This window comes from Pavona decussata, unplaced genomic scaffold (genome assembly GCF_977016875.1).
Source record: "Pavona decussata unplaced genomic scaffold, jaPavDecu1.1 SCAFFOLD_64, whole genome shotgun sequence".
Lineage (NCBI taxonomy): Eukaryota > Metazoa > Cnidaria > Anthozoa > Scleractinia > Agariciidae > Pavona > Pavona decussata.
In genome coordinates, this window is record NW_028145484.1 from 4800191 (window position 1) to 4810278 (window position 10088).

Genomic DNA, 10088 nt, shown 5'->3' on the forward strand with positions numbered 1-10088 from the left:
TGTTTCTCGAATCTAAACTAAAACGAAACTGGCCACCGTACACTCATCTTGGAGTTGGCCGGCGTACAAAGGAAACTTCCTTCATTGCATTAGCTTCAAATGTCTTTAGTCTGCATATGTAGTCAAATATAAACTTATCTACCTCGTTATATCGTTATATCTTGACCTATCTTCAAAGACCTCCTAACTCATTTGACTACTTCATTGTGTTTCAAACAACACATTGCATTTCGCGTTTTGAATCTTCTAAACCCAGGATCAAACCTAGTCTTTTTCCAACAAGTAAAATTCGTTCAATATCACTACTGCCCGCCCTCTAGTTATCGAGGTTTGATTGGTTAACAGCAAGTCTTTACACCAACTCATACAGGTGAACAATAGGTAGATACTGCACTGGTTGGCTGTAATTACACCGTGCAGTGCTGTTCAGACAATTCATTGGCACCAATTGTTTGTCCAGGCACAGTTCAACAGAGCCTGACATCTGATCCAAGCCCTGGAGAAAAGGACAAAGACACAGAAGTTAGGCTTGAGCATCACTCTAGGGTAAATGTTCGCTTCTCGAAGTAAACGCGCTAATTTTCGCTTCAAATATAGATTGTTGTAGGTATACTACATGAGAGGTTTGTTGACGCAACACAAATTTCGCGAATTTTCTGTCTTATGTAAATACAGTCGATCCTCCCCTTGCGACCACTTCTCTTGAGCGACCACTTTTCCAAAATACTAAAATTTTCCCAGTCAAATTATTATAGTTGGAACCTCTCGAAAGCGACCACCTCTCGTAGGCGACCGCCTCTCGTAGGCGACCGCGACCACTTTAGAGATGACAGTTTGTAATTTTATGTTGCGTTTAACCTCCCGTAAGCGACCACTTGTCGTATACGTCCTCATATCTATCCCTTTCGCGAGTTGCACAATTTTCCTTTGTAACATTATCACATGTACATTGTTCAGTAGTTCAGGGGACGTGAATGTCACAATCGGAGGTACCGGGTTTCCCGAAATAGACTTGTCCCATTCGCCGTACTAGGTAATTTATCACAGGCAGGTAATTTATCACAGGCAAAACATCAACTTGGATACTGAAATTCTTTGGCAATATACCTTTTGGAAAGTTTAAAAACGTGTTTGTGCCTACTAAATCTCTGGAGTTACATTATGCAAATGACCCCTTGTGGTATGACCTCTCGTAAGCGACCACTTCCCGTAAGCGACCACCTAGGCTTGGCATTTTGGGTGGTCGCTTACGGAAGGTTTGACTGTAGTATGAACCAACCACATAGACAAGCCCTTGAACGCGGGAGAACATGGAACCGATGCAGGCAAACGTGTAACTTCTATAAAGCACGGATAAAAATATCGAGCCACTAGTTTTCGCTAGTTAGTTTTCTTGAACATTAGATGTCTTAATGTACGCGAAACTGCTTTCGACAAAGAAGATCCATTGTTAGAACAACTGGGTGAATTGAAATAAACTTTACCAATGAACAAGTGGTATTTCTTCTTACCTTCATAGGCATGCAATATACTTTGGGATGAACGTGGTAGGATTCGAAAACGGCATTTTCAACATCCTTCACCTGCACAAAATAAGAAAATAATAAATTAAATGGAAAATACAAGTAAAGTGTTGCCAGATTAAAGGGTAATTCCTTCATTTGCAATTTTAAAATGTTTAAGTCGAGCTATTTCGCAGAGGCTTGATTAATGCTTATACACAGTGTAAGTTCGAGTCATTTTATCTGACCTCCTCCACACCACACGAAGCGAGATATGCAATCATAATTTTCACAATTTCAGGCGGGCGTTGTTGCTATTAATCTGCAAATTCTCGTGTGCACGCCTTGCCGTTTTTGGAGATTTCCTGCGCGGCTCATCTTTACACACATACAAGCCACTGTAAAGTAGTCAACAGAGTCAGTTCCAAGTAGAAAGGGAGAGGCTTGAGAAGTTGAGGTCCAATACTATAGTGCTCTTGATATGGTCTAACCTGGTAAGTCTTGTCGTTTGATGGAACAATGCCATTGTTTGCTAGGGCACTAGAAAGTTAGAAAAATAATTTAAAAAGCAATTAGTATAGATTTATCCCAACTGATGGTCGTGAGTGCAAAAGGCCCAGTTGTTCAAAGTATGATCAAGTTAATCCTGGGTTAGTGTGAACTTCTACAGTCGAGTTAAATTACTAATCAATAAAGATTCTTCCAAAAGGTTTTTGTCCCTCAGTCTATGACTTACACTTATCTTTATCATTAGCTTAAAGTAAAATTATTAGCTCTTAGAATCATTCGTAAGAACCAAGATGAAAACCTCGGTTTACCTCGATTAGCGTTAATTGGCTTTCGGATATTCAGGTCCTGTGCAACATCTATGTTCAACATTACGAACTGGGATGACGAAAGAAAGTAAACTTAAACGGTATATTAATAGTTAGTGCCGAAAGTAATTTATCGTTTGCTTTTGTTATGCCTCACTAAACTCTGTGATTGGTTCGTAAAAATCGTGCAATTTTCTCAACCAATAAGAAGCAAAACCAAAACAAATCTTACGCGTTTTCCCGCGCTTGACGCCGGGTACATGTATTTGCTTCAAGTTCTGATTAGTTCACTACGCTCTTTACGTCTGTTGTGATTGGTCAGAGTAATAACTTTCGTTTTGATTTTACGACAAATAGTTGAAAACAGCTCTAGCTATAATGTATTCCCTTCTTACCTGTATATATCATACTTGACATTTAATTTCAATATGACATCAAAGTATTTGTGCTCCGAGTTCAAATAAGGAAGATTGGTGCTGCAAGTTCCGTGCTTTTCCCATTCATGTTTCCTTTGTGAGAAAAAAGCTAATCAGGTAAGTGTGTGTGTGTGTGCGCGCTTCTCTTGTGGGACGAAATATGTGGGCGCCTCGGACCTATGGCCCTCGGTTTTTGTCTAAATAAGGAGGGGGGGTGCCCCCTAGAGCTGAGACTGATGACTGCCTGGTTTTTACTGACTGATCCTTGACAGCCACACCGACCTACTCAGTCTTGCATCATGCATCACACAGATCCAGAACTTTACATACGGGGCAGGAGCAACACAAACAAAGTGGCCGTGGGATGAAAAGAAAATTTTGCAGAATAAAAAAAGATTTGGCCCTCCACGCCAGGTTTTTATACCAAAAAAAAGACACCCCTAGATGCATAACTGGTACTAACTGGCTAACAGGCTGAAACTGTCAGTAACAGTAACGGGAATGGGAATGGAAAAGAAACAGGAAACAGAAAACAGGAATGGAAACGGGAATGAGAATACAGGAAACAGAAAGAAAACAGGAATGGAAATGGTAAAACTTACAACTAACTGACTGACATATAATTGATTGATTAATTGATTGATTGATTGATTGACTGACTGACTGACTGACATGCAATAATTTTGATTGAATGACCTTAATTGACTCAGGATTGATTGAATGACTGACATGAGTGACTGACTGATGATTGACTGATTGATTGATTGATGGCTGCCACTTACCAAAATCCACTTACATCATGACCTGGATCAAAAGATGGCCACTGAAGCTCCATCTTAGGCTTCAAATCCTGAAAATTGAGATGTACATGTATCTATTTAAAAAGTGAAGATTGTTTGCTGATTATAGTGAGTCAAAGATATAGCAGCTAGGAATAATTTAAGGTCAAGGAATGTAGCTATTTAATTACCAGTTGTACAACAATGAAATGAGAATCGAGACAAGTTGTAATGAGAGTAAGTCGACAAGCTGAGATTACCTTTATAACTGATTCATCAAAAGGCCATGAGCTATTACAGAACACTGGGGCATGTTCCTCCCCAAGAGTAGGCCTGCAAGAAAATGTCAAGAAATAATAAGGCAGGGCTCAACTGCTCAACCAGCTGGGTGCATATGTCACTAGATTTTTTTTACCTGACATAAAAATGAGTGTTATTGTTGTAAATTTTTTATTTATTTCCACTACCTGCCATTTTCAAATGTGACAGGCAGGTTTTTTAATCCCTTTTCCCTCTTTTTAGCTTCCCTCGCAGATGCTCTTTAGGCTCGTCATACAATCTTTCCTCCCCAACAAAATGTCTTCTCGTCAAGGAGGAAAGATTGCGTGACAAGTCAAAAGAACATCTGCAAGGGAGGCTATTCCCTCTTTTTGTCTATAGATTTTTTCTTCTTGGGTTCCTGGGTTCTAACCTTAGTGTATGGTACACCTTATTGTCATGTGGTTCAATTTTATCCTTGGTTTAAATTTTATTTTCCATTGTTTCAAACTGATTATCATACATTACCATACCCAACAACAATAGAAAAATAAAATCTAAACCAATCACTCCTCTCCCTTGCCTGCCTAACCTCCCTTCCCCCTAACCTCCAGATTAAAAGGGGAACCTAAGGAAAACAACCCTCCCATTTGCCTCTCTGAAAGCACCAACAAAGAAAAATATACCTCATGAAAGTGACAATGATGCATACATTAAAATGACGACAAACACACGCTACACACCAAAGTCCATGAACTGTCCATTTTGTGATTCCAGATGGCACGCACTTCTTCAACACATTTCTCTCTGTGAACATCCTGCTATCATCCTTATATATCCGAAGAAATTCACAACAAATATAAACAGAGATTTGATAGTTAAACTAAAATTACCCTATAAAGAAAAATAATCAGGGTCACAAGAGGGTTAAGGCTGAAAATTTTTGGTACTTACCACTTGCATGAAAATTCTGGACATTACAGTTGGAAATACAAGAACGTTTTCGCTGGGCTCCAAACTGTCTTGGCTTTACAGCACAAACATAATTTCTTGTTGTCAAAGTTCTGGAGTTTACCAAACACCCCCTTCCCAATGTCTTTTTTGTGAGTTTTGAGACGTTCATACCAAAAATATAAAATCTATTATTACCTATTTTTTCAGACCAAAATGGCTTAAAGACCTTACCCCTTGAGGGGGCGGGGTGGTGGCACATACTTAATTTGGGAGTTATGTTACTCCCACCCCCTCCCCTCCCCAGGGGAAACACTTACAGTTTCAATTTGACATTGTGTTTGAGGCCACCACTGAGAAAAAATGAAATGGTCAAAGTCAGCACCATAATCTGCTCTGTTGATTAAAAGATAATAACATCACATGAGTTTTTAATAAGGCTAATATGTCCTGAAAATTATACCAGTCATGTCACCTTTTGGGGGAAATGGAGAAATTACATATATGAGGTCTGAACTCCTTCTTTCCTCAGAATCCCACCCTAAAAAGCTCACCTAATACCCTCTATGCCCATATATTAATGTAGTTCTCCTTATTACACTCTCCTTCCCCAACTGGGCCCACTTCCTACTCCCTCCTCCTTCCTCCCTCCTCTCCACATTTTGGGCCCAGCATGCAAATTAGAAATCAAGAGAATGATGTGTAAATCATTATAATTATTGCACAACATTTCATAATAAATTTATTGATAACAAAGGCTGTCAAGGGCTGAAAAAATGGAATTGGAATGGTTTTCTGGATCTATTGTTTTAAAGTTAAGTAACTTAATAAGTCTGACAAAAACAAATGGATCAGATAGCAAAATTTCCATGCCACCCGATACTTACTAATTATGTACAGACCAAACGTTTTTTTTTTTCCTTACTATTTGCATGTGAAATAAAAACATACAGTTTCGCCATCCATCTTCTTGCAGACCTGAGTCCCAAATCAAAAAAAATTTTCAAAACTAAACCTGCCAAACACCATATTCATTGGGACCGCACGCACATGCAGTTACGATCCGTATAAACGATCTCAGTACGAGGGATTTTCAATTCAGTGTCGAAAGCAATTTTCCATTTTGGAATCGTGAAAAGGATCTGTCTAGACGCTTCCAAAGATATGCTGCCGCAAAAATAATCAATTTTCTCTTCCAGCATGCAATGGGTAAAATAAAAATACTTCAGCCTCTACTAGTAAGCTTATGAGGAGTTCAACAACATGAGTAACCTTATCATATTTACCCAAACAACTTGAAGGAGACAATCGTGTGACAAAGCAAAGCTAGCACAAAACCTCGCACGAACATCATTTCTGAAAAGAATTAATTGGACAACAACTTCATTGACGTTTTCTCGTAAGTTGTTCAGCTTATTTCATAGATTCTCCACGATTGATGGTCACATCATTACGGCTCAAAGCATGACTTTTACCTCAGAATAACACAACTTCCTTAAAAGACCAGGACAACGCCAAGATGGATGGCTTACCTCTTACGGCTTTGACATTTGACTTCTTTATGCTCACGTGAGTTTCGTAGAAAAAACTCCAACTGCGTCCTGTGGAAATGTTTTTGCCATTGTTCGGTTACCGGTTAACCGCGGAACACGCGGCAGCCTGGGGCCCGTTTCTCGAAAGTCCCGGTAACTTACCGGGCCCGATAAGTGTATTTTCAAATGTTTTTTTCGCCGATTACGCAGTGATTACAGACATGGTACTCGGCCAATATTTTCACAGAGTAACAAGATTTTAAAATTTAGTATTTAAAGCTAAGAAATATTGACTTCTGTTGACTTAAACTTTTATCACCAAAATCACTTCCCAGGGAGGGTACTCCCATATATGGGCTGTATAGGTACGTGCCGCGAGATAGGGTGTGGTTTTTGAGGTTCTCAGTCCTTAAATAGGGTATCATTTTTCCTCATTTAGCGGCGCGTTCCTGGATTAGTCCTTAGATAGGGTACCTAAATTGTATCAGTTAAATTGAAGCTTGTAAGCGCCACGTTTTACGAAAAATAAATGGCTTTTTAAAACTGAAGTATCCGCTGAAGTAGTAGAAAAACGATTTTCATAGAGATTTGTGTTTATCCTTGTACATTAGGCGTTGTTTGGATCCCTTGAATAGGGTGTCATTTTTCGGGTTTGGTCCTTAAAAAGGGTATCCGTTTTCCCTTCCTTTACCCTTAAATAGGGTCAGGGTTCGAGAACCTTCGCAGCACACCCCTATCGAAAATTTTCGGGAGTACCCTTTCCACTCCCCCCACCCCCCCCCCCCCCCCGCCCTGGGAATCATTTATCGGGCCCGGTAAGTTACCTGGAGTTTCGAGAAACAGGCTGGGCACTAGAAACTACCGTTGATGTTGATTTCAAGAACAGAACGTGAATTGCTGTTTGCATGCAAAGAAGGTTATCATGGCACAGAGTTACGATTTCACTGAAGAAGAGATCAGGAGAAAGCTTGAAGAACTTGGATACTCACATATACCCGCTGATAAGTTGAGGCAACTTGCTTCATGCAACTTATCAGCGATTCCAAAAAGGTTTGTTACAAGTGCTTGCATATTGGAAGTTGAGCTTATACTATTTTTATTGAAAGTTTTTTATTTTGGGAAGTTTATACGTTAAGAATACAATCCATTTTTACCTTTTCAGTGTATTTCTTATCACAAGTACATTAATACGGAGGAGGAGGGGGGCTCAGCTTGCCCGGCTCGCCAATTTTTCTTTTCGTCCAATTCTATCGGTCCCACTTGGGAGACTGTTCAAAGGCCGGTTCACAGGCAAAAAATGGATTGTGCGTGGTTGCGTGGTACTGATTTTATCTGCAAGATCAGTTACGATTAGTGGGTTTCACTCGCATGGACCAATGTACTCGTTATAATTTGTCGGCCGATTTCTTTTTCTGTTGGTAAAGCGTACGGTAACCCCCTACTCTTTGTGCTTGTCAGTATTCCTCCCCCTGAGCACTCGTGGAGGAGGAATGCGAGACGACAAAAAGTGTCTGCGAAGAAGGAGGCTAAGCGTGGGGTGAATATCGGCCTGATTCGAAAAATCTGTAGCACTGCCGCATATTTTTATAAATCGGTCCGAGTTTCGTCCGCTCAAGCTCACTCGTTTTCTTTGTTTTCTTTCAATACGTGTAAATTAGCCATAAAAATGGCCATGTGGAAACTCGAGATTACACGAGACTTTCTTGAAGACTTTTCGCGCAACCACGCTACTCTTCTGCCGAGTGCGATTCTTAGAGTCTCAGACTGAAGAAAAGTACTCTATCAATGCATAATAAATCATTTATATTTATTATTCCACTAAAACCATAATGACAATACACTGAGAACGGTACACTTCTCATAAATTAAACGTTTGCCGTCTTTGACAATTTAAGAAAAAAATCAACCCACTTCGAGTTCAAACTTTGAAAAAATTGAAATTGTTATTGTATATTTTAAAAGTCAAACAACTAATTAAAGAAAGCACAAAATCGTAATTTTTCTGCCGCGAAAACATCTTTTTCTGTATGGACTAACCAACTTTCGCACAATATTTAATGTTCTATCAACTCATTCACCGTTGCTGGAAAGCGTTTTGTGTTCCTGTAACAATAGAAACATGTTTTTCTACTTTTAAATTACATCTTACTTGATTAAGATATTCAATTAACGATGGTTTAACGTTCTTGTATTTGCAGGAGTAAATATAATATCTGCCAAGAAGTAAACAATGATTCAATAAGGAGGCGTTTTTATCTCCTTTAAGAACTAAACAGTGGCATAACGTTAAAACTTGTGAGGTTGGAATTAAATCAGCGGAAACGAAAAATAGTTCAACACTATTCCAAAAGGCCTGTGTGATCGGGCACTCCCAGAAAAGATGAAGCAATGTTTCCTGTGCTGTTTGACAGAAGCAACAGAGATTTGTTTACGAAAGTTTAATTTTATACAAGAATGAATTTGTGGCGATTTTCCTATGGAGAAATTTGAACTGGAAGTTCCTTAGTTTCGTACTAACTGTACATAACCTAGGCAGTAGATAAATTGACTCCCAGTCCAAATTCTCCACGTTTTCAATTTCACAGTCCCTTAACCATTTCTTTTGGCTCCTTTCAGGGCGAGTACATTTTTTATTGATGAGGATTTTGTAGGCTGCCTGACTTGGTTTATTTGTTGAGTTTACTATGTGGAGTACATTTTCTTGAATTTTTTTATCTGGCGATGTCAATTTTAAAGAACTCATAGCACTCCTGATTGCCGAAGTTACTCCACAGAATTCGAGGGAGGAAAACTTGTCTTTAAAAGAGCTGTAGGTTAAAAGCCTTGAATCGCTTGTCATCAAATCATTGATTTTTAGCAACCCCGCATCAACCCATTGTTTATAGAAGATACTCTTGCCTGCGATTCTGATCAACGAGTTATTTCAAATATGGCCAGCACTAAATTCAGCTAGGGAGGCAAAGGAATCCTTATAGTTTAAGTCCGCCCACAATTCAATAAGTTCTTGGGTGAAAGCATCTTTTATATTGAGATTTCGGACATCTTTTGGTGACAAGTTACCGAGAAAAACCAACTTTCCGCCTACCTTAGACAAATGAAAATCGAAAAAGCGCTTCCATTTAGATTTAGAGTCATTTCAAAGATATTTAAGTATCCATGATATTTTTAAAGCCTTATTAAATTCCATTATGTCTAACATTTTTTGACCACCATCTTGGTAACCTGCTATCATTTCAGTCCGCTTAATTTTGTCGCCCTTGTAATCCCAAAGGATGACTTCAGTCATTATAACTCCTTAATCTTTCCTTTAAACAACCCATAAAATAGACGATTATACTTGAATAATTTGAAGGTTCTCCTTTTACAAAAATAAATAAATAAATAAATAAATAATAATAATAATAATAATAATAATAATAATAATAATAATAATAATAATTAACCCTTTATTTCTTGGCCCTTTAGTTTCTTTTTCCTTGATGTTCCACTTTTGGTGTAATTTTTTTTTCTTACTCTTATTAAGTAATAACGTATCTGTTAGTGCTGTTTCTCTTAGTTTTGTCTTTATTAGTAGTGTAACGTTTAGTAGAACCGTTTTGTAAAAGGTACATGTAAACCGTCAGATATTACCTAAAGTACTGTAATTCTTTGTAATTAATCAAACTAAATAGTTTCTAACATAGTCTTCTATTGGCATGTCAATATTGTACTGTATTGTAAGTATTGTAAATGTAAGGAAAGTATTGTATAATAAAATTATTAAAAAAAAAAAAAAAACTCATTCACCGTTTTGTTCATTAAATTTTTACCTACAGCATATGTAAGAAGCAAGTGC

At 38.3% G+C, this 10088-nt stretch overlaps 1 protein-coding gene across 2 annotated transcripts; it reads right to left on the minus strand.

Moving 5' to 3' along the window:
- Positions 1 to 237: 237 nt before the first annotated feature.
- On the minus strand, positions 238 to 6315 carry LOC146478642 (ribonuclease Oy-like). Of its 2 annotated transcripts, none has more exons than XM_085112237.1 (10): positions 6254 to 6315; positions 6008 to 6077; positions 5042 to 5117; positions 4514 to 4599; positions 3773 to 3845; positions 3516 to 3583; positions 2713 to 2826; positions 1994 to 2042; positions 1512 to 1583; positions 238 to 496 (listed from the first exon to the last, which is right to left on the minus strand). In XM_085112237.1, the coding sequence occupies exons 2-10, from the start codon at positions 6073 to 6075 to the stop codon at positions 353 to 355; spliced, it is 750 nt and encodes a 249-aa protein (XP_084968363.1). In that variant the 5' UTR covers positions 6076 to 6077; positions 6254 to 6315; the 3' UTR covers positions 238 to 352. The 2 variants fall into 2 exon arrangements, with proteins under 2 accessions (XP_084968363.1, XP_084968362.1); XM_085112236.1 differs by having other exon boundaries at positions 6197 to 6267.
- Between the last annotated feature and the right edge of the window lie 3773 nt (positions 6316 to 10088).